The sequence below is a fragment of the Dendronephthya gigantea genome, unplaced genomic scaffold (assembly GCF_004324835.1).
Source record: "Dendronephthya gigantea isolate DGI-Jeju-01 unplaced genomic scaffold, DenGig_1.0 000022F, whole genome shotgun sequence".
NCBI classification, from domain to species: domain Eukaryota; kingdom Metazoa; phylum Cnidaria; class Anthozoa; order Malacalcyonacea; family Nephtheidae; genus Dendronephthya; species Dendronephthya gigantea.
In genome coordinates this window covers 1,472,627-1,500,064 of record NW_021163032.1, presented here as the reverse complement: position 1 = coordinate 1,500,064, position 27,438 = coordinate 1,472,627, and the positions used below count along the sequence as shown (strand labels likewise).

Sequence of the window (27,438 nt, the reverse complement as noted above, 5' to 3'; positions counted from 1 at the left end):
CCTCCTTTTCGTTTGGCTTTAAAAACAGTGTCCATGTCTGGGGCCAAACGTGTCTAAGATAATAGTGAGAAGATTTCTTGCATATTGTACAAAATCGAGAAATCTTATTAGTACATGAACTATTAAAAACGCGAGTGTTTGGCTTTTGGGTTGAATTCCCAGAACACTGACGTAAAGGATTAAACATCTAGACGGAGCCATTGGACCATGCAGATTCGCAAACCGAACACCGGCATGCTTTTTTTCAGGCAGCACTTCTACCCATGGGTAACCTAGTTATTAAATAGAATTCAAAACATTCCCCAGATCAAATTTTAACTTGTTGATATAGATTTGCCGAGTTTCTAGCTTTTTACAATTTGCATGTTTATATGCGTGGTCACAATCTGCGATCTGCATATGCAAAAAACATCTTACGCTGATGCATCACTTGAACTTCGTTTAATGTTCGGTTTCCATACACTAAGGAATCACATTCGACTGAATTCCACACATGGTTTAATATTTCTGCGTCTGGATATATTAATAAATACAGCTACAAGAACGAATTTACAGCTTTGGTTTTGCTTGACTAGCTATTGATGACTAAAATATAATGTTCTTTCAGATCTACGATTGATAACTATGTCCCACATTATGGAGAGGCCAATGTTTATTATTGCATTAGATTATGAGTTGTGGATGATATTTTGCGTCGAGTCCGACTATACCCAAGTATCGATAAGAAATTAAGTTATTATTTAATTTATATCTATATGTTACATCTGTTATTCTTTATGTTACATGATAAGTAAGCATTATTGCACAAACAATTAATCGTAATTTTAAAATGGACATTTCTCATAGTTGGAAATGAAAAATAAAATTAATCGAAGTATGTTTGTCCGGCCATATTATAATATAATATTATAATATAATTTTTAAAGAAAGATTTCAATTTAATTTCCGCCATGAAAAAGAATGAATGTTCGCGAAGGAATATTGTTGTTACCGCGGCTTTTTTTAATGAGGTCTATAAACCCATTTGCTTTATAAGCCAAGCCATTGACACTCTCGATGTTTATATTGCTTTTGAAAATATTACCTCGAATGTTCGGCTGTTTGTGTTTCATAATGTTCTCGTTGCAAGGTTTGTCTGATTGATCCACGATGTAGCAATAAGAATTGATTTGATCAATTCTGATTGGTTGCTATTTTTAGGCAGCCAATCAGAAATTATGATGCTTAATAAAAGAAGGTTCACGTGGAGGTTCAAGGCTTTCAGAACTCAGCAACGAACTTCGAGGACTTAAAAACAACATTCAGAGTAAGTTTTCAAATGGAAATTAAAACCGAGAGTAATTGCTTTCATTCATATACTTCATGTAGTATTACTACATAATGACGCATTTTGTCCAATGTTTTTTTGTCTCGCGCGAGCGTTTTCGTTTATAGGGAGACAATGCAGCCCCTATCGCTTCATCAAAAACCTTTTTAACATTCTTTAAAGTCAGTGCTGATGTTTCCACATAGCAAACGGCGCGACTCTTTTTCGCTAATGTCTCTGCACGGTCCTTGGAAATGGGATTTAAGTGATTGTTTTTGAGCGAGATGAGTGCTTCAACGTTAGACCGCAGGTCACAATGCGTGCCGACCAACACGACGGGTGTGGTCGGTTTGTATTTGTCGATCTCCGGCAGCCATCGTTGTTTAAGATTGAGAAATGAGGAGGGTGCCATTATGTTGAAACAAAGCACGAAAACATCGGTCTGCGGGTAGGAAAACGGACGTAAAGAGTCGAAATCCTCCTATGAAGACAAAAAGTCGTGTTATTCAGTACAAAACCCTTTTTTTTCTCAACTTGCTGGGAAATTTGTATAAATTGAGCAAAGTGCACGCTGTTTGCTCGGCCATATATTATATCCTTCGCCAAGGGAGTTATTGGCAAGTATATGAGCTTTATGCGGCACAACCTCTCCACGAGTAAAGACCCTGGGTACGAGGTTTTATGCGGCACACATCCTTCTAGGAAAAATGGGAAATATTCAATCGGACACGAGTCGAGGCTAAGGGACAAAATATAAAAGCTTTATTCAATATTCAGAAAGCAAATGTATCTACATGAATGCTCATAGCGAGATTATCAGACACACAGAAGTGCAAAATAGCTAAAATTAAGTCTAGAATTCGCAGGCAGACCTGAATTGATACGATGACTTATGGTTTTATGCTTCAGTTCTAATAAACTTTTGTAATATTTGGCAATGATTCTGAGAAGACGTATTTGGCAAAGCACAAAATGTAACATTTTGGCCCTTAGAGTTTATGTTTGCCGCATTAATTTCATGCTTCAAGCGCTACAAGGGCTTGTGTAAATAAATCCTTTAATCACTGAAGGTAAAATAATAAATACGTGACATAGCTTGCTTTTCAAGTCATTGCAAAAACATCCAATGTGATTAGACGTTTAAAAGTTTTGAATAAAAGTGCTATAGAAAGTTTAGGGCTTGGTGGATTTATATTAGAATATATACTGAATGTTTTGACTTGAAATATTTCTTAGGTTTCGATCTAAAATTCAGCTCGGCCCTCGCTATTCCGCATTGGTTCGGGCGAAACAAACTCTCTTTTCTATTAGAATTTGAATAAGAAATGCCTGATAAACACAAGACACTCTCGACATGTCGATGTAAGGACCATTGTCAGACGAGTCAGAATGACGGAGACCCTTGAGTCGAAAAATCAAGATTTTTTCCTCGCCTATTTTAGGCAGTTGTTATGGTCCTGGGTTGTTATGGATTGCAAATAGTCGAAAGTAAGTGCGCTTTGAATTGAATACCTTTCAAATTCCCAAACAGATCTTGAACCCGGAAATAGGGGGGAATGTATCATCAGGTGGCGAAATATGGAAAATATATACGTTCGATTTATGGTGTTCTTTTTCTATTATTTCTGATGAGATGTATCAATTACTAATTCGATACTAATTTTCCGGGTCAAAACGAAATTAAAGATGGACGAATGTGAAATAAGTAAAAACACATTTTCCGAAGGTAAAACGCGATGCATGATTACATTCTTTGATCAAATTTAGTGTTATATTTATAACAATGACACACCAGTATATAAAAGATGATGAAAATTCCTTTACTGATGGGCTAATAGCTCGCTGACTCGCACAGCACTTGTGGCTGAGAGCTAATATGAGCCACAGGGATTCCGCAGTTCGACTTTAATTGAATTCGATCGGGTTTTGGATAATTTGCTGCCACAGTATGACCACAGATATGACTAATCCATGTGTGATTATAAAACAGTAATGCGCACTGGGTGTGCAGTTACAAAGTCAATAATAGTCATCTTGCATTGATCGTACAGGAAAGAACGGTATATGCACATTTTTTAGAATGCGGTTGTATGCACTTTTTTAGAATTCGCAACTATGTTCAAACAGGTTGAAAATATGTTGTTAAAGTGGATTTGAAGTGAAACAAAAAATGTCCTTGTGAAATTTGCTACAACTATAAAAGGTCAAAATATTTTTCGGCGACCATGATATTACAAGACAAGTGTCCATTAACATTACGTAGATGTGATCCAACGTGGATCCAGTTTCACATTGTTGTATTAGGTCCAATGCCAAGATAAATGATATATCAGTAGATTCCGAAAAGAATTTAATTCGTCGTCTTGATGTATAGCCGCGAGTGACAATCAAATAGGCTAATTATCAGGCTGACGAAAGCCATTATAGTTTCCGAAAACGTCGAGGGGTTATTGTCTGGTGTATTTTAGGTATAATTAATGAAAATATTCTATTCTTTCAATATTTAAGGACGCTGCCACGTTACGACCTCCTGGCCTTATCAGACAAAGGCATATGTTTCTTGGACGCTATTGTCTTATGTCATTTCCGGTCTAGCGAAGCCATCTTGCATGAGGCATCGTTTTCACTATTGTCACAAAATCAACCCACCAAAGTGTGATCGCCCTCACATTCCGGGTTCGAAGGATATTTGTTAAAAACTGAACATAGAACCTGCCCCTTCAATTCCATATAACTCAGCACTTAGGCGACCTAAAAAATTCTTGAGGAAGGACCTAATGGTATTTATATAGAGCAAATTAAGTCTTTGGAGAGGAATGAAGTATGAAATTAGAGTGCTGGCCGGCCCACTTCACTTCAAAACTAGCCTTAAGGGAATTCCATTGTTTCTCTATATGTATTTGGTCCACTTGGTAGGACGGCGTGAAGGGAACCTGACCAGGCGTATTTTCGACTATATTGATTTTGTATGCATGTATACTTTATCATGCAAGAATAATACGACAAACATTGTCAACCATTATTTGCTCATATGAAATCGCATAAACTCGATAGAATCGCAAACGGTTCTATTATACCTACTGGGCCAGTTGGGCCACGTTTTTGTGATCCCAGTTTAGAAATTCGTATTGGCGAATCTCTAGATTTATAATAGATATCAGACATGGGTGAAGTAAGGGCCGTTCACAAAATACGTGACGCACTAAGGGGTAGGATTAGGTTTAAAACAGTGTCACGCTCGTTACAGAAATCCGGCGAAGGAGAGCAAGGTGACACATGCTAGGGACATTGTCACGCGCTAGAAGGTTAATGCTACATGGAATGTTGACAAAAGGAAGGAAGTTGATTAGGTTGCGATCATCGTGTAAAAGAATACATTACCCTAAAAACACAAAGTGACCGCAGCTCATATTTTCTACTGAGGTGAAATTAGTCGCGCAGCAAAAAATGCAATAAAAATGCTACTTGTAACATGTTTCTATACTTCGCCTGAAGAAATTCGCCTAGTTGAAAACAGGCTATTTAGAACAGACAGGTAAATCTAGCTTGTTGTAACTAAAATATTCGGGAGTTGCATGCGATCCAGCTGTCGTGGGGTTTATCGAGAGTTATATGCGATCCAGCTTCACGTCGTTTTTGTCGTGGGTTTATTGGTAATCGTCAGATAACGTTGCAGAGGGAGCATAGGAAGTTTTGCATGTCGAAGGATGCAGCATGCAGTGAGCGTATTTTTGAAAATAAAATTATCTCCCTAAATGTATATTGCATGTGTGTTCTCATTTTGTTCCCACTTTGTTTGGTAGAAACGTTTCACACTCGGTTATGCCGGCTGCACACGCTGTGTACATATATAGTAGGAGTTTTATTTATACAAAGGGTGTAGCATCATACAGTCAAGCGAGAAGATTCTACAGAACAAAGTAGGGGGATACAATGCGAACACACAATGTACATTTACAAAGATAAATTTAATTAACTTAAAAATGTCAGAATAGCAGTGAAATTTTGACTAATAAACAAATCTTTAGTAATACTAAAAGTATACTATAAAAATAATACTCGAACCACACGTGCCTAGGCTTCCTGTGACATTTCCTGCAAACTCTTTAAAGCTTTTAGAGTTAAATATTGTGGCCAAATTTATGTGGTCAAACGTAAATTTTGGCTGCGTATACTAAGGTGTACAGAAACATATTAAATTTGCCAGAATCGTCCATACGAAATCGATATTTTTTAGCTGAACACGAGTTCCATGCAAGTTGGTTCTTGTGAAAATTCGAGGAGACTGACCCAAGAGGAAACTGTAGTCCAGATCATGAATCCACATCTTTGCCGGCTAACAACAGACTGCTTTTGGCATGACAAGAAATCGTGAAGCATGACAGACGATTATCAAAACACGCCATTAGCACGATATTTAAGAGGCTTAGCTTGCTTCCTGAGAAATTAAGAAACGTGCGTTCCACATGCTAGAAATAAAGGTCATATCGATACAAACAAATAATAATGAGATGTTTCGGTTATTCGATCATATTCCCCGACGTGGCAGCCAATCCCCTGAGCGAAAGGTCTGGAAAGCATCGCATGTTTTGTCAGTTTCAAGTGCAAAACAAACTTTCTCCAAAATGCAAAGCCAAAAGGTAGGCGGACTCGTAATGAATATATATTTGCTGAAAGCCTGAATGCATTTGTCTCAGTTTGAAATATAATATACAGGAAGCAAATCATTTAGATTTTGGCTTGAACTATTAGTTCTTATATGTATATACATGCAATTATATATTTATATTACGTAAGCAGGTATATATAGATATACATGTATATTTACTGAATTTATACGGATAAAGTTCTGTTGTTTCAAAGATAAACCGTATATAATGCCGAGAAAATGAAACTTGTTTATCAATATGTATATAAAATGTATTGACAATGGCTTGAAGCAAAATCTAGCACATGCTCACATTCTATATTGCTAAATGTTTATGCACTTCAACTGAGATACAAAAGATTTAGCGAATATTATTTAAAATGTAGTTCAGATAGTTGAATTTAGATATACAAGTTCATATCCGCTGGACTTGGCTGTTTTATTTTATGTCCGAATTCCTAGGAAATGTTATTATTATATTCTCGACCAAATTTGGAAGCACTGAATAAATTCGATATAACATGTATACTGAGTTAGTATATATTATATACCGTCTGGACTCAAAACAACATTCCACGTTTTACCACAATGAAACACTCTACCGAAAGCGAAAATATTTTAAGACGCTTCTTAATAAGGAAGGCACTCAAGGAGTATCACTCTTCGTAAAACTATGAGCATTATATCGTATACCGTGTGTATTATTTTCATAAGAAGTACTGTGTATTAAAATTCAATACCTTCAGTTTAATAAGAAACCCCTACAGGGAAAATATTTTCCACTCGACTACCCGATGGAGAACTACATTTAACAAGTAGATTGACGACAAATTGAAAATAATTTGAAGATGCTTAGATGTAGACAATTACTGCTTGTTTTCATTTCTGCATTAATTTTAATATTATATGGTATACACCGACTACAGGTTGTATATTTTTGTTTTACTTGGAATAAGATGTAATATTTGTTATTTGACCTACCTGCCCTGCAGTATCGCAGAATTGTACAGTACACGGCACTTTATTCACCGATACAGACACTATAGAAAATAAGATCAAAATATCATATAGAAATCACATCCGCCGCCATAGGGGAACACGGCTAAGCTCAGATTCAACACAATAATCCTTATTCCATAGTTTATATAAGTTCTGCAGGCCTACCTGTGTAGTTGTCGAATGCGGTTGGTGCATATTCGTTTGGAAAATCGTTGGTTAAATAGCTTAGCAAGAGCGACGTTTTCCCAACGGCACCGTCACCAAGAACGACGATTTTTATATTTCGCTTATTCTCCATACCATCGTTCGAAGGTGGTCAAATCATCGCGGCTGACCTTCGCTCTTTGTTTGGGTTGAATTAAGCAAGGGTCGAACGGAAGGCGGTTTGTGTCGCAGTCTCCTCTTGTTTGCTCACCAGCTCAGATGATCAAATCAATACCGGAAATGGCGTCGAACGCTCCGTCGTGATTGGTCGAAGGTGACGTCCCCTTTTGTGTGGGGTCTTGCGAGATTTTTATCTACGCTAGGTGTTAATTTGAGCAAAACAAATAGTTTACACGCGAAGTATTAGCTTAAGAACATACAGCTTCTTTTAATCTTGATACGTACAATGGCGGCATTAAAAGAAATGTACTGTACGGTAAAAGGCCCTGATTATGTGAAAATGAAAACGTCTTACATAACACGGGGGATTTGTCAATCAATATGACAATATATTGCCAACGGAAAGAAACGTTTATATATTTTTGACAAGACAATATATTACCGGTATTCAAAAGAACTCTTTCTTTAATGAATACTGAATTTAATTTATAAAATATAAGCGGTTATAACTTATAAGACTTTGAAGTCCAGTTCAATCTGAATACTAAAGTAAATGCTTTCAACTCATGAATGCTCAATTTTGTTGCCCAATGTTGAAGTTTGTTTGCGCTTGTTTGTTTTTTTAATATGGCATGATATGTAGACTATGATATATAGTATATGTCAGTCAGGAAATATGTATACGGAATCAAATGGTGCTACGGCCTTTGTGTAACTACGATTAATGACCAAGTATTTTGGTTATACATTTGAACGACGAAAAAAATGAAATGATATGTAATTAGAAAAAGATATGTCTGTTTGAATAGTTTATATTTGTAGAAGCGATCATGTAAGTCGTCTGCAAAATACCCTTGACACTGTCAGACTATCTTATTCAAAAATGTCAGGACAATACTTGTCGAAAAATCTGATGCAAACCTTTGTTGATTACTATATTGAACACCTGCCTTTTACAACGTGTTTTTCATATTTTCAGTTTCCCTTAAAAGGGCCGTTTTGGAGTGCGTGATTCCTTTCGGGCTGGTGACAGGTTTAAAAGTTTCATATCAACACAGATTTAATTTTGATATCATTCGTGACAAATATACTAATCAATATTTATCAAAACTGAAATCTCAGAATTCGCAGTAATTCATTGAAGATGCGTGCATTTGTTCCGTCGGCCTCATTCTCATTAATAAAGTGTCTGCCTGTCACGATGAATGTTAGGTCAATCCAATTCTATAGAATTTCTTCACTCTTTTTGTATATAAGCAACCGAATTATGTAATTATTGTTCTAGTCAGTTCAGTCTAGAAAGATTTGAGATTTTACAATTGACATATCCGCATAAAAACGGCTAGCTAGCTTGCTAATACCTAATTGGAGCTAGATCAGGTTTATTATACATATAATTATAACCCGAATTTTCGAAATTAAAAAATTAAAACTCCCCTTATCTTCGAAAAGAGCCTTCAAGTTCAGCGTTGCAGTGCATTTGTTTTAGGCTAGCGGAACTAATTGAAGTTCCATAACACATCAATATATATAGTTTCAATCAATAATATGACATAAAGTGTCGTAACACGTCAATAGTTTCAATCAATAATTTTTATACTTGATAGTATGTATATAGCATGCAATGGTAATACATAATTTGCAATCCGTAATATATATATATATATATATATATATATATATATATATATATATATATATATATTTTGTTATACCAAAATATCATTGAATGTTCCTAGCTACTCTGAGATATATATAAACAATTAAGCTATACTTATAATGCTATGATTTGTAGATATAGTATATCGTTGCCGATCGATGCAGGGCAGGTACTTCTTACTCCTATAGGCGAACGCCGGTGTCGCTACATGTACATGTTTGAGATCACGAGTGGAAGATCAACAGGAAGAGCCAGATTCAGTGCGTAGGAGCGGGTGGTCTAAAGATAAAAGAGGAAGAGCTAAGATGTAGTAAATTATGCGTTTGCTGTGAAGAGGCAGTTACCGGGGTTACCTTGAAAGAAGCAGTGGGCATGGGTGTCATGTTGAAAAGCACGAGTGATTTTGTATTTGTCGTTGTAGTGTATTTGTCTACAATTTGTCCCAATGCCAAATCATGTCTTCGGTTGTCAACTAGAACACACGTCCAAGTAATGTTATCGGAGTATCTGCATGTCAGGGCATGATATATTTAAGTGTGAATGGCATTTCGAAGTTGCTGTTTCCTTGTTTTCCTATACTAGGTCATTAGTTTATAATTTTAATTTTCAGTTGGTTAAGTGATGAAAGTGTCATCACGATAACTTTCGCTTTAGTAAATTTTGTTTTTCCGCGCAAACATACATATGCCTTATGCTTTTTTATTAGAAAATAATGATATGAAAGTAATGATTGAACAAAAATTCAATCAGAAAGGATTATAAAGTCTTTCCAATCGCTTTATTCTTCCGGGATGAGTCTTGTTTCATGATTGCGTGCATGGGAGCCAAGCCAAATTTTCGACAACGATTCAGTGAGGTCTCGTATCGCAGAATGAGATTAGAATCGAATTTAATCTGGACGAGTTGTAACTCATTCAGGACTCAAGTAAAAAATGAATATAAGTTTATTAGTACGGTTTGAAAGCTCGGATTTTATGGTATAATAAAGCTCCGAATCTTAATTCTTCAGATCAGCAATCGTTCTGACAGGTGGCAAGAATCTTCTGCGATTGCTAACTTTTTGAATCTCGATTGCTTGTTTTTTTCCACAAAAAGCCGTGAATTCATTCTCCGAGTGCTTTCGCATTCCTTGTATATAACGTCTTTTTCGTTGGATATCAAATGCCAATTGAGGAAGAACCGAACCAGACCTCAAGAGTAAAAGATGGAGTCGCAAATCATACGGAAATGAGCCCTCCCATAAAGCAATATCCTATACTTGACACGCTGGAAATTTTGGACATAATGAATCTTCGGAACATCTGCACAATATAAATAATTAAATTGTTTGTCAGTTGTGTTTAGAAGAAAAAGATTGAAGCATTTCAGATATTTTTCGACTTTTGTAATATACTTTGGTAATATAAACTCCTGTCGAAGGATGTCCTGTGTTGAAAAGTCGAGAGGTTTTTCTGTATATTTTGGGCAGTGCAAGAACCCATTGTCCGGTTGTTACTTGAAGGGGTTTATTTGCGCTGCAAACTGATTTTACTGGCGTGATTCTAAGGGAGTGTATTGGCCAACCATAGTGTCTTTATGGTGAAAATATAAAGACCTTCCTGTGATACTCCAGTTTCGTTTCAGTCCATAGTCAATGGCTTTGCGCACGAGTTACAAGAGCACTTACGAAATAGGTTTAATCCTTTCAACGCGTCGCCAATTATTTCTCTCTGTTCACTTTGAGCATACGATTAAACACTGATTAAACACTGACGTAGTTGAAGTGGGCCGGCCCTTTCAGTAAGTGCGACAACGAATGAAAGCCAATATAATATTAATTTGAAAGGGGAGTGTTTCACCTTTGACTTTGTCACAATGTAGCATGGAACTTTCATATAAAACTTATCTGCAGTATGCAGTAGATACATGATGCAGTTTGTATATAATAAAAAATTTACCTTTATAAAAACTCTTCCCAATTGTGGAAATGACAGGGTCATAAATTAATGAAATTAATTTAATGGCTGGTGTTGTCAGGACAACGATGTTTAAGCGCTGTTCTCCCGAGCTAGGATGGGACCTTGGGTGTAAGCTAAAAATTTTTGAGGAATAACAAAATTCTTTGAATCGTTGATTGCATTATATCAGTCCACTATGTAGAAAAACAAGGTCAAAGTTAAATTTAAGTAAACCGTTGTTTATAAGATATGGTTCGCTACTTCGGCATGTTATCAAGATTAATGTGCATTGGAATACAGTTCCACATCGATTGATAATTTCATACGTTGCAGGGATTTCTTTGGGAAATCAAATATTTGCTGGCGGCATGAACATGAGTTGACATTTGTTTGCTTATTTTTTAACCACTGATTGGATAGTAAAAAATAACGACTACATCGCATCAAAAACTAAAAAATATTGCCGTATTTTGATATGTTCGTTTGTAAGAACTGTTAGCAAAATTATCAGAGATTATTTCACTATATTTTAGTCAATATAACTGAGGTATTTTGTCATTGTATAAACGGTAAGTTTTTATATATTGTTAATACTAGTCTTTGTTGCAAATTGCCGAAAAATTTCTCGCGTTCAAATTATCACGCAAATTTTGGCTGCCTATGTAATTGAAAGTGTAATTGGAAAAAGACGGGAACCGCGCATCCAGAAAGACTAGAAAGAGTCTCGAAAGAATGAGATTTGAGATTTCATCGAAGGCTAGTTTAGACTTTCAAGAATTGAATTAGCTTAAAAAATCTATTTTTTATTCAAAGGATTCGATTCAGAGCAACGGTCGGTGATTTTTTTCGAAGATCTTGCTATTCGAGACCTAGTTATAGTGAATATTTGCGAGATTGACATTGTTGTGTTCCAGAAAAAGCGAATATATATTAACGCTCCGAAGCGCATGTAGCTTCTTTTGACTTCAAAACAACTTCTCTGAAGAAACATTTTTTAGTTTGAATAAAAAACTGTTTGGTGGCAAAATCCAAGTAAGTCGATATGAGCTTTTATTCTTAGTACTGTTTTAATCTATGGCTCCTTTAAAAAGAGAGAATATATTATATATATCGTGTTGTATTTTTTTATGACTAATGGCGGCTTTAAGTTTGTTTTCAAAGATGGCACTCAACCAAGTTATCGTTCCAGTTAACTTATGAAGTCACTCACTTTACGTTCAACACTTTTTTACAACTGACACTTTTTAGCTGTGCTGTTTGCAAAACTATTATGTAAATTTGCTTTTTTGCATGGAATAAACACATGTTTCCATTGAAATTGTCAGGTAAGAAATTAAATGCATTTTTTCAAAGAATAAAGTTATCTCAAAGCATGATTTTTTACATAGTAAAACATCTGTTGGTTTTTTTCCAAATTCAATGATAAAAATCTAATTTTATAGCAATAACTTCTTCAGTTTTTACATAACAGAGAATCAAACAGAATCAAAATCAGAAAATCAAATCAAACAAACTAATTGTTGAAATGGGTGGTACCTTAGAATATATAATGAAGGAATCATCTATTTTGAAAATCTTTCTGTCGGCATCTAACAAAATCGTATTGAATTGCGATAGTTTTGTTTGGAAAATTACAACTCTATTTAATTACAATTTATATTACTCTAAATTACATATCTACATAATATATTATCTACAATTCTAATGAACAAGTTAGTTGTGCTTAAATTGATATTTAAGATTAGACATTTCACTTTAATTATGTCATTACTGCTTGTTGATTAGGCATATTATTGTCAACATATTCAGAATTTACTATAGCCAACTCATCTTCATCAAGGAGGCACTCAACCTCTTGTGTGGTTTTGGCCTGTTTTGGAGATAAATGGTTATATAATACAACACAACAACAACTTGGTTTTGCAATCTCATCGTCCCAATCCGTCCGATTGTTGTTTGTCTGGTGTGAAGATGCAGTCCTGGTATCATCATCCATCATAGTGCTCATCTGGCTTTCTCTTGCTTCAGTCAAAGCAGACACAATGTTTTTGCTTGTTATGTTTGAGGGATTTTTTATCTGATGCAACTTTTTCTCTGCAAATGTTATATGATGTTAAACATTTTTAGCTGTTGAAAGATGTTTCATTTAAGCTTCATAAACCTTGTCATTAAGATTTCATTGTACTAAAATAATTGTGAATACTAAAGCGAAAGGATACAAGCACTCATGCACACTTAAAATGTCACTTTATTAAGTTTATTTGATACAACCCTGACCACCCAAATAAATACCTAAACGATCAATGTATTTTTCTGAGTTCATACTATTGTCCTGGCTGGGTGGCTGTGGCAGTAATGGTACATCACAGTTTTCCTCGAACGATACCCATTGATCTCGAGTGGAACTGTTACCATTTGCTGACATTTCATCACCTACGCTGTCTTCTGTCGATTCTGCCGCCATATTGAATACGAGCAGACTCACAACACCAGCCAGCGTAATCAGTTGAAAACTTCATGAAACACTTCTCAAAGGAAGGAAAGGAAACTACATTCAAATTCATGGACCATGTTTGTGATTTTAAAAAGGAAGTGCTTTGCTGTTAGAATTGGAAAGTAATTCCTTGAATATCGATCAGAGGATGAAATTAAAACAATTGGAGGGACTTCTGCAAAATTTTGATGTGTTTGAGAAACCCAAAGTTCATCTGGAACAGTACCCAACAACACCTCATATTGCTTCACACATGTTATATACCATTGACCAAACATTTGATGACATTCAAGGGGGCACTGTTGCTGACCTTGGCTGTGGCTGTGGTATTCTAAGTGTAGGTGCAGCAATTCTTGGCAGTGACTATGTTGTAGGTTTTGATATAGATGCGGATGCTTTGGAAGTTGCAAAGAAGAATTTGGAAGAATGTGATGTTGATGTAGTGGAGTTTATTCAATGTAATGTTGCTGATATTAATTCAGCGATGATGAGAAATGGCTTCTTTGATACAGTTATTATGAATCCACCGTTTGGTACCAAAAATAATGCTGGTATGTGTATACTTAACCCCCCCAAAAAAATATAACCAAGAGCATAATTATCACCACTATAACACCATCATAACCAGTAATGTAATCAATATGAATTGCAAATATAATTACCATTAAGAATATATGCCCTAACACTAATATTCTTATTAAGTGGTTATCACAATTAAATACACCGTAAAAACCACCAATATTTTCATATATTAGACATAATCAAAAATGATTTCTATTATTAAATGCCAATCTCATCATCATCAATGATTACCATCAAAGGTCATATCTTCTCGAGAATCCTCATGCTGTAATAGTTATCATAATCATTAGTATGATAACATCAGTATGATGATCATACATTTAATCATCATATTAGTACCATGGTACCTGCCAAATAGTCTAGTTATTGATTAATATTGATCACTATCATGATTAATGATAACCATAATCATTATTGTTGTTCAAAAGATCAATACTATCACAGAAAGTCTGAACTATAACTAACTTATGTTATTATTAAAGAAATATGAACAATATTTTGCTCAGGTATTGATGTGATGTTCTTAGAGAAAGCAATACATATGGCAAACCAAACAGTGTATTCATTACACAAAACCTCAACCAGACATCACATAGACAAAAAAGCAAAACAAAACAATGTAGATATGGAAGTGGTTGCTGAACTTAAATTTAACTTGGATGCCTCTCTCAAGTTTCATCGACGTAAATCAGTGGATATTGAAGTTGATTTTATAAGATTTGATGTTAGTGGAAGGTAACTCGCAATTATTTAAAAAAAATATGGCAACTGTGAATTAACAGTCAGTCATCTTTTTTTGCGAATTTCCCGCTTCTCTCCAATCTCAATTCAACCTCTAAAGTTCATACACATAAAATTTAAATGTTTTGTAATTAAATGGAATTCAATCGGAATGTCTTATAAAAAAGAATCTTCTTGAATTACCATAACTTTGCTGTTCAATTATTAATTTGTTCGGTATTGTAACCGGGTTATTGTAATCAAATTCTTAGAAGAAAGTGCATGGCCAACGAAACGTTTTTAAAAAAGCTAAAAGTGATGACACATTTAGAATACAGTAACGCGAGAGGTCAAGACGAAACGTCACTGTCTTTTCAATAAATATGCCCATAAACAATGCTGTGGTAGTTATGCACTCAGTCTTTTTGTCTGGTCAATAAATTGCATATTATTGAATAAAAGAGGAGTGTGGCCTTCTATAAATAGAACGGACATGACAGACAGCCTTTGCTGAGAATGAGTAGCCGTATGTTAACAACTAAAGGCTGTAACAGACTTTGATCGGTGTACATAAGAATTATGTATGATCAATGATCCTATTTTTAACATCAGAGAAGTCGGAGTATTATGGAAATTATGGAAATCTTCCACATATGGAAATCTTCCCTAGTTTTCCTTTCATCTCGATATGCACAGATCTTCAACAAAAACATGCAGAAACTCATTAAAATAACCAGTTAAATTCGATGGGAGCCATTTAGCTGTAACAAGAACTAAAATAAGGCACGATGCCGATGGGATCCAACAGTCACTACAACGGCAACACTCACTGGTAGCTTTGTAGTTCAGTAAATCTCATCCAGCATAAATAAGTATTTATTTATTTCTATTTTAAAATGTGTATCTAAAAATAACGTGAACCTCCTTTTTCATTTATATATCTTTTCAGATTATCATTTCTGCTGAATATCATTAAATTCCATTGTAAGAATATAATACATGTTTCGTTATTAGGTCTGTTTCAATGACTTTTTCACAAACAAGTGTTAATCAAATATATGCATTTGATTGAAACGTCATCTTACACCATTTTGCTTGTTCCTTTTGAGCTACAGCCTTTCTCTCGCTGTGGCTCATTGAACGTCTACATTCTTGCCTTTTTACTTCCCCGTTGTTTCTTGTTTTTCTTTTCTTTTTACTGCTAGATTCAGTAGAACAGTCTTCTCTTTTTTGCTGTAGTTTTGGCAGACGAAAATGATCGTCTTTCGCTAAAAGTCTATCTGTGTTCGTCGTTAACAACGAGCTGCGTTCGTCTATTCGCGGTAGCATGCCTAGTTCTCGTGGCTTTCCTTTGAGCAGCCTTCTTTCGGGGTTCCCACGACCAATCCCGATCAAACTTCGTTCAAAATCGGCTGCATCTCGTCGGAAATTATCGATGTACTCCTGCGCTGGGAGTTTTGGAAGTTCTGTATTCTTTCCCGAAAATTCCAGCTTCGCACTCGCATCTTCGACGTCTGTTGCTGTTGTCGGCCCGGATTTTAATTTTGGCAACCTAAACTGAGTTTGCGACAGATCATAATTCGATTCCTGACTCTCTATGCTTGGTTTCTCCCCGAGACTATTGGGTGTATCTCCTGTTTCTTCATTCGACATTTGCGAACTTTTGGTCTGCCCGTACTTTCCTTTTGATTTAATCTTCACCTTGCTGTAATCTTTGCCAATGTCGTAGCCGGATTGATACTTACGAACGGCCTGATACTTGCCGAAATAACCAAACGGATATGCCAACTCTTCTGCAAACACTACCAGGGGTCCTTCGTCGCTACGGTGCTCAAATTTACTTAGCTTTATGCTTTTCGTTTGCGTTGGAAGTATAGTTTGTTTGCCTTTCGCAATCGCCAATTTGACACGCTCCCTTCGCCTTCTCTCTTCCTCCAGAAGTCGCGAGCGGGCTGTGTCCATCGGTAACGTGCACTTTTTCACCATCTTCCCATCAGTGTTCAGTGTACAACGTCAGTACATTCTGTTTGGAGCTATTTTTTTACTGTTTAGTGTTCGGTCCTCTCTTATCGCACAATGGTCGTAATCATTTGGCTGTAAGCCGATATTTGAACTGCAGTCTGAATTTAAATCACTTTAAGGGTTAATATCAACGGCGGCGTGTTTACCAAACCTGTAGTTTCGCCAACCGATGGGTATTTCACTGATGTTGAGTTATGTGGATCAAATCATGTTAGATATCAGAGTCTTGCACGATGTTTCAGCAGATTTTATTTGTGTCTTCCGTATACCATCAGAGATCTACAACTAAAGTACGGAATATGAGTACATTTGCTATTGGTTTGAGAGGCAACATGATTTTAAATTATTCATAGCTAAAAAGTTCCGTTCTGTTAATCAACTAGCAAACAAACGAATTTAAAACTGTCACTTTAAATGCGGTGATTAGCTGGAAACGAGTAAGTAATAAACAGTTTGTTTGCTATGTTTTAACTATCGCCAAATGATTTGTTTATTTTGGCTATGTCTATGATTAATGTTGTTTCAGCATAACAAGAAGAATAGACTGCGCTAATGTCATTGACGTTGCCATTCATTCTTTACATGCAATTTCTTTCTCAAAAGTGCAATTGAACAATATTGCCGAAAAACAAACTGCCTTATGTGGATTCATTTCCTTCCTGTTGGTCATTTTGTTTTCGATGGATGTTGTGGCCGACCTACGAAACTGCCTTTTTTCTTGACTATTTTTAGAAGTGAGAGTCTGAGAAAGATGTAAAAGCGCTGTCTAATTTCATTTTACGTGATACTCTTCTGCGCTTATTCTGATTTAAAAGCATCAAGAGAGTCGTTCACTTCCTACCTTCGGCTTCCATATGTATTGAAGTGCTTCAGAGTACTTCGAAAAAAATACTTTAATCATAATTGCTGAAAATTCCAATACTAATTCACAATTAATTGTGATGTCATAGTTAAATTTGGAATATGAAAGTGAGAGGAGACCGCCTCTCCCCACCCCCTCGCTCTTAATTGAAAAAAAATTGCGTTCCTTAGCCTGCGATCGGGCACTTAACAAACATGGCGGCGTCCATTACAAAACTGCGCACAATTCTGCAAGTGCCAGCGCTTGCTCAAAGCTCAGTTTTGGCTCCACGCTTCGCAGCGTTAGGCAGACACGATCCTACATTAAAGAAAAAGAAGACACACAAAATTGATACAAAAAAGAAGCAGAAAAAATCATCTAATATTTCAAAAAAGCCTGTGGAAGTTTTCCCACCCGTGGACCCCGAGGCTTTCATTGATAGGTAAGGTTGTGCAGAGTGTACACACCCCAACCACTGTTTAATTTTTTGGAAATTATCAGCTTCGAGGCAAACTATGAAATTTAACACATTATCTTTAAAGACATGTCTGTTATCATACAAATATCATACATACATCCGCACAGGGTTGCGAGTGGGTTAATATTTGATATAGCATGGTTCAGTGACCTCAACCCATATGGTGGAACACTGATCAGCCTTTTACAGTCTGCATAAATTATCACAGGCCATCAATGCTCTTTACCGCTCATATTTTCTGCTCATCACAAAAACCTACTTTTGTAACAAGGCTTGCAACCAAATTTATAATTAAGTGTTTTATTTGGATGAAGACCTGTGCAGGAAGCTTGTCATTGCAATCAGTGAAAAGAGCCTTCTGGCCTGTGAACAATTGTGAAATTTTATACTAGGAAGGTTAATTAAGTATGCTAACTACATCTGCAAACCATTTTGTCAGGAGCTTGCTGCAGAAGGACAGGGTAAGAAATGTGCCAGAAGTTGATGAACAGGAGAAGGAAAGAAGGGTGTTATTGCTAAAGGAATGGTCTAAATATAGAAACCAACAACAAAGGGAAGAGTTACGAAAACTAAAAGATGTTATTTTGTCAAGAGAACTGGCATTACGAGAACTGAAAAAGGTTTCACCTTGGCATTACGAAGAGGCTGTCAAAACTGATGATTCATTGTTTCCACTACACTTGCAAGGACCAACTGAGACACCACCGATATCTGGTTATATTGCTCCAGACATTATTGATGAAAAATAGCCTAACTATTATCTCTACCACTGAGATGATTAATCATTGGTTTGCTGTACATTGTATTATATAGTCAGTGAAATGTATGAACAAATGAAAGTGCGATTTATTATTGTTATAAGTAAGTAATATGAGACCTTCAAAATTTCAATTTTAAATATCCTCTTAGCCTCTTATATTGAAATTTTGATGATTGGTGCCTTTGACACCTCATACGCAGTGCATTGCTGCAAGCTCACTAAATTAGCCATTAGTTAAATAAGTTGAAAAAATATGATAGCTTGCTGTGAACAACATGCCAATCTTTCTATTATTTCTATTTCCGGACTGGTTTATAGGGTGATGTTGTATGATCTTCATACTCTCCTCTACCATGTCCTTCCCTAGAAAATCAACATGCCATTGAAATTGTCCAAAACAACACAATAAAATTTAGAGGGAATATTTAATTAAACACACCTGAAACAACGTTTGCAGTACAAATCATCATCACATCCATGGCAACGCAAGCAGGCATCTTCATTGCAAATACAACACCAAGGTAGCTCATCTGGATCTGTAGGCATTTCATGTTCCTATAAAAATAAACGATAGAATTGTCTTTTCATTAGTTCATTGAGTTCTAAATCGACTGTTTTAATCAGTTCTATTTAAAATCTAGGTCATCTCGAGTTACTTATATTACCTTTGAAGCAATTTTATGTTCAGCTCGATCAAGTAGTTCTCCTTGAAAGTTGATGCAAAAGGTTAGAAAACGAACTAAAGGTTTAATTGGCCTGGGGAACCTTTAAAAATCTAAAATTGGTGGACAAAACCACATAGTTATAGCCCAAGGGTATATTAAAAAGAAAAAAGCAATATAAGAATATAAGTCGTCTTTGATCACGTTTGTTCAATCTGATTGGATGAACCATTTTTTTTATTAGCGAAAGTTTGTCTTTCATGGATTTTGATTGGACGAACGATTTTTTGACGGGTTGGCATTTTTGCGGCAAGGTAATTTCTATACACTTTTTTCAAGATGGCGGAAAGGTATGGGTGAGCAATTCAAAAAATAATACCACGTTTCGGGATCATATCTCCTTCGACAAATGGTAAAATCTTTTGGTTGTTTAATATAATTTAATGCAAAATGTGTACGAAAGAGCTAACGTATGGACCAAATCTTTTCGAAGGAAAGGTGAACTAAAACTTCAAGTACACCTACCATGTCCTTGTTGCCGAACTTTGTCATCCAAAAACGACTCAGCGATTGCCTGTTTAAATACAACATTGCCGCCTAAAGGTACATCTTTTACAGGGCAATCTTTTATATTTTACAGATTAATCAAAATGAACAGTTTTTCTACTTTAATATATGTTTTAAAACAATTCATCTCATTCTATTTTTACCTGTTGAATGTATCTTTTACGAAATTCTGCCTCGTCGTCACTGTCATATGCGTTGGTAGGTGGACCTTTACAATATTTGCAATAGAATACAAGTAAAAATCACAATTATTTTCAACGTTGACCACGTAATTCGCTTTCATCTCATTGTGAAAACTAACCAGACGGTTTTGGTCTCGGTTCTCGTCCTTTAAGTTTATCCAATCTTCCTTCGATGTCTTCAGTGTTTATTCCCGAGTTTCCATCACTTGGTTTATAACCTGCCCTGTCGTCAATGTTACATTCATCTTGCATTTGTTTTAATAAATCTGACATCTCTTCAGCATCTGTCTTCTTTGGACCAAACGTGTGTACCTTAACAAAAAATTGCTGTTCTGCTTCTGATGTTTTATTAACTTGAATATTTGAAAAATAGATCAGGCTATTTAGTTTCTTTGCATTTAAACTTTGTTTTAATAAGTCCAATTACTCACATCATTTGTTTTGGCAGAACTTGGAGCTCTACCAGTGAGATTTTCAAACTTTGAATGAACATCAGCGACATCAGCCTCGCTAATTGCATCATCTGCAGAAAAAGAAGTTAACATTGAACTCCATGACATTAAAATTAAAATAATTCAAAGGCAGACGTAACACTATATCATGTGAAGGCGTACCACGTTCTTTGAGTTTCTTTAAACGTCTTTGAATATCTTCATCTGGATCAAATGTTGATCCATCCACATCTAATGGTTTTGTTGAGGATTCCAGGTTTTGTGTAGTTTGCTAGAAATAAGTCACAAATCCTTCTTCATATAGTTATTATAGATCTCATTGAACTGATGAAATGATAGTTGTTCGGTGTGCACATACATTGCTAAATGGCCATTAACTACAAATATTGGTACATTGCCAGCTATTAAATTGGTATATTTACCAGTTATATATAAACTATTGCAATATAATTCACCTTTGAAGAAGGGATTTGGGTAATTCCATGTTGGGTTTGCTGTCCCTTTTGGCTACAAAACATAGCTTGCCATTAAAACATCAAAAATGAAAACATGCTACTACTGGCAATCAATAGAAAAACTTTAAATGGTCAAATTGCATGCTACTAAGTGTAGCACCTAGTTTATCAATAGCGAAATAAGGCCACCTTCCAACTATCTAAGGCCACCTAACATTGGCCCAGGACAAGCTCCTGCTAGTTTCCATCATACCTGGTTTGGGAGATCAATTTTTTATGGCAGTCATTGCAAACTTTCACAGCCTTTTTCCCTTTGCTTGGAATGACTATGGAATTTGATGTACATTTTGAACAGAAAATTTTGCCACAATTTCCACAATCATACTGCAGATTAGGAAAGATTTGTGTAATGAATGCGAAGGAAATGTAACATACTACGGTAAAATATAAGAATTTTAATATAGAAACTTTTATAAACCCAGCAGAAACTATGCAATTTTTTACAGCAGATTTCTTACCTCACGCTTAAAAAAGCCAAACTGTTCTGCGCATTGAAAGCATCTACCAGCCATAAAATCTGGCTGCTACATTTGCCTTGGGCTGTAAAAAACACCGAAATTAGTAAAATGTTGAACAAAATAATGGAATAAAGTTTCCTTGTTTACATTTTTTACAATGTTGTGAGTTGTGTTTCCACTTAAGTCTTCTTTTTCGGTTTTCGACGTGAAGATTATTAGATTTAGTCAGGATTAAGTTGAAGAAGATTGAGATATACTTTCTCAGAACGGAAGCACTGCAGTTGAGTTTTGTTGTGTTCAGTGTTTACTGTTTATAACTGCGTGTTCCATAATATAATTGGTGTTTATTGTCCACTATGTCAAAAAAAGCACAGGCAGTTGAGGTTGAAGATGAAGATGAAGATAAAGACCCATACGATACAAGAATAGAAAATTCTGGCTGTGCGAAATACCATTATGCTTTGCAAGTAAGATGTCATATGATCCCAGAGCCATTGGTGATTCTCGATCACCAATGTAAAGAGGCCCAGTTTACCGGGCCTAATTTACAGTTGCAGATCTTTTGATCATATTTTGGCAAGATAATCGAGATAACCTACACATGTTATGAAAATTGAAAAATGTGGTTGTGGTAGGACTGTATCATACACAATAACATTTTTATGACTGTCCATGGAACAGTTGAGATAATAAAATCTCCTTTCAAAGAATTCCATAGTAGCATTTAAATTATTAATATGTTTCTTATATTCACAGGATTGCTATGCTGAGCACAAAGATTGGAGAAAATGTACAAAACAAATGGCAGACTTCAAGAAATGCTTTGAGAAAAATTAATAGTTCTATACAATTAATAATGATCAAAATTCAATAATCATTGTGGCCACTGGTGGGTCTCGTCAGTCAGTCATCAGCTAGCCAGTGTTGTTCTTCGAATACAAACAGCATAAGGCATAGATATATGAACAGCAGTGTCCAACAGTAATGTAAAACGAGTCGTTTGGTATATATGGTCAGCGGATCGTAACGAAAAACAAGATGGAGGACCTCATAGACCTCAATCACCTCATCCCAAATTCATAAATTATCTGTAAAACTATTAGTTAAAAAATTATTACTCTTTATGTATTCCTGATTTCTTAATTAATTTTAGCCGTAGTAGATAAATTCGAAAATTTAAGTTTAACTTGTGCGTTTACTACCTGACGAAAGAGTTGATCTTTGTCTTCAAGTTTCAAACAATTTTATAAATACGGGTACCTGTTTTCGACTGTTCATATACTGCAATGATATTGCTGAACATAGACTAAACTTAGTGAACAATATTTTCCTGTTAAATTTTGGATTGAAAAGGCCTGTTTAGGAGGTAAACATTGAGAAGGAACTGAGGAATCTAAAATCTGAATTGGTGAGAGAATTAAATGCAAATTACTTATCTATTTAATCATACTTTTCAGCTAAAATGAAACTGAATTAGCGAATATAAAGCGAATTAAGGCTACATTTGCAAATTACTGCCAGAGTTCTGTTGTTTGGGTAATAAGTATTTTTAGATCTAAAAAGTTAGGTGTAGCCATTAAGGCATATAGAAACAAAACAATATTTGAACGAAGTTGCAAGCCCGAATTTAGAAAATTGTTCCAGTTGAAGAATCATAAATAACAATAAAAAGTGAAGACATATTAAAATTTCTGTTGTGAAATGTGACAGATTTGTATGTCTATCAGTTCAAAGGAACGACGCCAGTGGAAAATAATTTGAATGGGACAAACGGTTGTCCATCCAAAGACAAAGAGTGCAGAATAGTAAGTTTGGAGAGACGTGTTAACTTCTCTCACAGAATTTACGTGAAAACGAGGTAATGTCGAATCCAAATGCATCAGAGGTTAGTGATTACAAAATTTCAGTGTTTTGGTAAAAAATTACCCGTATCCGTGCTATTTGGATGAAGGGTTTCATTTAGCTTTGTAACATGTAACGAAATCTCGTATTCTAACAGGGATAATTTTTTAACAAATTACATTCCTGCTTAGCCTGCAACGCAGACTATATATTGGGGTATATATAGTCTGCTAATCAGCGGCACAAAGCTTGTATGGTCACGTGGGTTTCCCGAGAAATTGTGGGACTCATTTTGATTGGTTAGCTTATAATTATGCAAAATAATCAAAATTTTAGAATATTTATTATTTTCACAAACAACATGGCGTCCTTCATCGAAGCATCTTTGCTTGAAGAAGAGCACTTTTCGGAAGCTATTCGGATTGCATGCTGTTTTTTTCAAGTGGAAAGTCTTCATCGAGAGCAAGTCGAGGCACTCAAAGCCTTCTTACTCGGTAAGAATATCTTCTTTAGGGCTGGCACAGGCTACGGGAACTCTCTAGTCTTCCAAGCGGTTCCTCTCCTCGCTGACCTTCTCGAAGAACAAGTCGTTGGAACCAGCATTGTCATCGTAATATGTCGGCCGCAATGTCGAGAGAACGCTTTCCTTTTACAAGATTTATATCTGACTTCTTTTCCAGCACAGAGAAACACAGCACGCACATCAGCGCGGCCTTGTTGTCACAAATAATTATGCAATTTGCGCGCAAATCATATACATAATCATAATTATAATATCGGAAATAATTCGAACATTCACGTGACCATACAAGCTTTGTGCCGCTGATTAGCAGACTATATATACCCCAATATATAGTCTGCGTTGCAGGCTAATTCCTGCTAAGCTTTGTAATAATACAATTATGAAGTGCAGTATAATAATCAAGTATTGAATAATAGTTGTACAGGAAGTAAATAAGTGGGACAAACAAGTCGAAATTCAATTGTTTACATGCATACTACCACTGTTGCCTTACTATAGCTGTAAAGAGATCGTGTTGAATAATATAGGCGTTGTATCAACTCGGTCATTGGCCAATAATAACTTGACAAACTTGTTTAATGTAATCTTATAGCCTGAGGTGGCAGTTAAGGTCGATGAAAGACTTTCAACGCTATCTTCGATTGCAAGAAATGTTACTTTGCGCCTGACGAATCAGACGAGCACAAAGAAGGGAAATGTTCCAAAAATAGTCTCTAAAAATACTGCTACAAATGTGAATAGGAAAGAGCCTCTTGGAAATAGAAAAAAAGAAGTTTTAAACATCAAAGTGTTGAGTAACGGTGATGATGACCTACGTGAGAAAAATGTTGATTTGAAGCAAATAATTGAGGAAAAGGTAGTAAATAAAAATGAATGCCCTGAAAGTCCAACACAGTTCAAAGAAGATAAATTTGATTTAGCAAGCTCGAAAATGACTAAAATAAAAACATCTCAATTCGTCGAACTGAAGCAGTAGTTTTGCCAAACTCAAAACAGAATGAATGCTCAAAATGCCCAAAAATTGCTGAACAAGTCACATGCAACTGTAAAGGCTTGTTAAATGCCCAAACAAATCAAATCATTTTCTAAAACATCTTCAGAGGAACAAAAGATTATGAAGATGAAATCACCGCTAAAAGGGTCAAGTGAATGTAAAAAATGTAGTTCACCAAAACAGACGACGCGAAGTCAAAAAAATTCTGTACAAGGTCAAGGATCTAGTGTTAAATTAAAAATTCCTTTTGAAGCAGTGCGAAGAAGAAAGTCCATAAAGTTAGGTCGAGAACGAACTTTTGTGAGAAAGAAAAGTTTTTTAAAGAAAGGTGATGGGTTCTCTGCCAGAAGACCGCTTCACGAAACTAAGAGAACCGAGAAAGACGACAGTTTAGAAACTAAGGCAACAGATACAGGAAGGACGAGGAGTACTACATTCGGCAAGAAATTGAATGATAACAGTGGAAGGATTTCATTAGATGAAAAGAAGGATAATGTTAATCCCACATTTTTATTAGGTTAATATTTATTCCATAATAAATATTCTACGTTCTTTAACAAACGCATACATTCTTTATTACGAACACTTGTGTATTTTAGGTGAAACCGCAGGAATGAAATATTCAAGAAAGGCAACTAGAGATACATGGTAAATTGAATATAATCTTGCAATAAGCTTTTAGGTTAAAATATGATGGTGATGACGAAATCTTTCGCCTTTCTAGCTCTGGACCGGTAATTACGAGAAAAGCACATAGTAAAGTGCCTGCTTTTGACAACAGTGAATCGACGGATCCTCGATCAAGACGACGATGGAGTGAAAACGGAGTTCAGGTGGAAAAAATTTTTGCCACTGGTATCTTCATACGTATTGATAGATAGCTAGTCGGCATGATATGTGTGGATGTTTGATTATTTTGGTCGGTAGAAATATGAATACACCGTTCTTGTTGTCATAGACTTATGAAGGAATGATCTTTTCGACCATGTTTGCGTTTTCGGAAGAACTAAAGGAATCAAGCGATATCATTCATTCAAAATTACAGTAAGTACATACAACCAATTCAATCACAAGAAAAGCGCGCCACTAATGATTATATTTGAGGCTGGTTCGGACAGCAGCAGTTGGAATCTAGAGATTTCTAAAAATGTTTATGCTTTTTTCTATACCATACGATATGCAAGTATATCTTTTTTCACAGAGCATTGTACGATTCCACTAATAAGAGCAAAGCGTGCTCCATGTTTTCCAAGAAATCAAATGGTCGGTCAAAAGAGTGGCGGCAAAATAATCGTGAACTATTAGACAGTGGAAGTCAGGTAAAAGTCTTTCTGACCACGTTATGAACCAATCTGTTCAATCTCTATCGATTCATAATTTATGTATATGTAATATAAGTTATTTCGCATTGTTTTGGCGAATGTGATGATTTGTACATTAACATACACCACGTACTTGTTTACGGCTAACTTAATTCGGCGAGATCACAACGCATGCATGTTCTATCAAAATCGCACGTGGCATGAATGAGCTGGATCGGAGTTACATGTATATGTATGTGCCGTTGGCAATCTATTATTTCCTTTGACCGTAGGAAATCGCAGGAACCTTTAGCAACTTGAGAAAAGTGGAATCAAATCTTAAGAGTAAGCACGATTTTCCAGCATTGGTAATTTCTTGTGATATATTATACAAGATGTTGAATTGTTTCAGCTTTTAACATGCAATAATTTGACTATTTTTAGCCGTTGATCAGGCAGTGTCGATTCTACTTAAAGAAAAATCCAGAACTAAAGAAAGAATAACGGGTTTTTCAAAGCCAAGTTGAGAAGATTTCCTTATGACGGTAATCTTTAGCAATTCTCTCGCTTAGCCAGTTTTGTGTTTATATAAGTGACCTTTTTAAATCCAATAGATTATCAAGCTTGTTGATAAAAATTAAAAGTGATCCTAATTTAAAACTCAGCATCCAATATGGTATAACAACTGCCTAAAATAGACAAAAAACACTTCTCGACGTTTCGACCTGAGGGCCTTCGTCAGGAGAGTTGACTAACTCTATCTTAGGCAGATGTTATACCACATTTGATGCTTAGTTTTTTGAAGACGCTGCCATGCACGCTGCTCCCTGCCTGGTTATCATTTAAAACTCCCCTATTTAATTAGTCCAAATGTTATTATGCCAAAATGTTTGAAAAAAATTAAAGAAACCTTAGCGTTTATAGTCCAAAACCGTCCACTATAGTAATATATAGATATGCAAGAAATATAGATATAGATATAGCCTATGCATGAAATTTGAATCGCAGAATATTTTATGCACTGAGATGATGAGTCCAGAGTATTTTAATGTATACAAAGACTATGTTATATTTAACTTCAATAATATTTAACTTTCTTGCCCCGCCCGGATTGGATTGGTGATTGCATGCATGGTCAGGATGATTTGCGCTGAAATAATTTGTTCTGGTG

At 35.6% G+C, this 27,438-nt stretch overlaps 7 protein-coding genes across 10 annotated transcripts; 4 read left to right on the top strand and 3 right to left on the bottom strand.

Moving 5' to 3' along the window:
- Nucleotides 1-463: 463 nt before the first annotated feature.
- Nucleotides 464-9,393, bottom strand: LOC114522324 (cell division control protein 42 homolog). 2 transcript variants are annotated; one of them, XM_028542988.1, is made up of 5 exons: nt 9,291-9,393; nt 9,118-9,216; nt 7,119-7,476; nt 6,936-6,994; nt 464-1,787 (listed from the first exon to the last, which is right to left on the bottom strand). In XM_028542988.1, exons 3-5 carry the CDS (start codon nt 7,249-7,251, stop codon nt 1,374-1,376), a joined length of 606 nt encoding a protein of 201 aa, XP_028398789.1. In that variant the 5' UTR covers nt 7,252-7,476; nt 9,118-9,216; nt 9,291-9,393; the 3' UTR covers nt 464-1,373. The 2 variants fall into 2 exon arrangements, with proteins under 2 accessions (XP_028398789.1, XP_028398790.1); XM_028542989.1 differs by lacking the exons at nt 9,118-9,216; nt 9,291-9,393 and having other exon boundaries at nt 7,119-7,717.
- Nucleotides 9,394-12,551: 3,158 nt separating this feature from the next.
- Nucleotides 12,552-13,345, bottom strand: LOC114522226. 2 transcript variants are annotated; one of them, XM_028542865.1, is made up of 2 exons: nt 13,167-13,345; nt 12,552-12,968 (listed from the first exon to the last, which is right to left on the bottom strand). In XM_028542865.1, exons 1-2 carry the CDS (start codon nt 13,336-13,338, stop codon nt 12,634-12,636), a joined length of 507 nt encoding a protein of 168 aa, XP_028398666.1. In that variant the 5' UTR covers nt 13,339-13,345; the 3' UTR covers nt 12,552-12,633. The 2 variants fall into 2 exon arrangements, with proteins under 2 accessions (XP_028398666.1, XP_028398667.1); XM_028542866.1 differs by having other exon boundaries at nt 13,200-13,345.
- Nucleotides 13,346-13,393: 48 nt separating this feature from the next.
- Nucleotides 13,394-15,249, top strand: LOC114522225 (methyltransferase-like protein 5). The gene is made up of 2 exons (XM_028542864.1): nt 13,394-13,919; nt 14,457-15,249. Exons 1-2 carry the CDS (start codon nt 13,517-13,519, stop codon nt 14,687-14,689), a joined length of 636 nt encoding a protein of 211 aa, XP_028398665.1. The 5' UTR covers nt 13,394-13,516; the 3' UTR covers nt 14,690-15,249.
- A 2,482-nt stretch (nt 15,250-17,731) lies between these two features.
- LOC114522202 (39S ribosomal protein L40, mitochondrial-like) lies at nt 17,732-18,816 on the top strand. The gene is made up of 2 exons (XM_028542836.1): nt 17,732-17,975; nt 18,451-18,816. Exons 1-2 carry the CDS (start codon nt 17,749-17,751, stop codon nt 18,758-18,760), a joined length of 537 nt encoding a protein of 178 aa, XP_028398637.1. The 5' UTR covers nt 17,732-17,748; the 3' UTR covers nt 18,761-18,816.
- A 153-nt stretch (nt 18,817-18,969) lies between these two features.
- On the bottom strand, nt 18,970-21,883 carry LOC114522201 (abscission/NoCut checkpoint regulator-like). 2 transcript variants are annotated; one of them, XM_028542835.1, is made up of 11 exons: nt 21,608-21,879; nt 21,343-21,473; nt 21,090-21,141; nt 20,797-20,905; nt 20,614-20,705; nt 20,302-20,494; nt 20,144-20,208; nt 19,959-20,007; nt 19,437-19,477; nt 19,211-19,326; nt 19,047-19,134 (listed from the first exon to the last, which is right to left on the bottom strand). In XM_028542835.1, exons 1-11 carry the CDS (start codon nt 21,659-21,661, stop codon nt 19,068-19,070), a joined length of 969 nt encoding a protein of 322 aa, XP_028398636.1. In that variant the 5' UTR covers nt 21,662-21,879; the 3' UTR covers nt 19,047-19,067. The 2 variants fall into 2 exon arrangements, with proteins under 2 accessions (XP_028398635.1, XP_028398636.1); XM_028542834.1 differs by lacking the exon at nt 19,959-20,007 and having other exon boundaries at nt 18,970-19,134; nt 21,608-21,883.
- A 558-nt stretch (nt 21,884-22,441) lies between these two features.
- LOC114522374 lies at nt 22,442-24,948 on the top strand. The gene is made up of 2 exons (XM_028543045.1): nt 22,442-23,492; nt 24,565-24,948. The coding sequence occupies exons 1-2, from the start codon at nt 23,469-23,471 to the stop codon at nt 24,946-24,948; spliced, it is 408 nt and encodes a 135-aa protein (XP_028398846.1). The 5' UTR covers nt 22,442-23,468.
- Nucleotides 24,949-25,061: 113 nt separating this feature from the next.
- Nucleotides 25,062-27,232, top strand: LOC114522200. The gene is made up of 7 exons (XM_028542833.1): nt 25,062-25,483; nt 25,566-25,614; nt 25,691-25,799; nt 25,925-26,010; nt 26,168-26,285; nt 26,561-26,612; nt 26,712-27,232. Exons 1-7 carry the CDS (start codon nt 25,087-25,089, stop codon nt 26,792-26,794), a joined length of 894 nt encoding a protein of 297 aa, XP_028398634.1. The 5' UTR covers nt 25,062-25,086; the 3' UTR covers nt 26,795-27,232.
- The last annotated feature ends 206 nt before the right edge of the window (nt 27,233-27,438 follow it).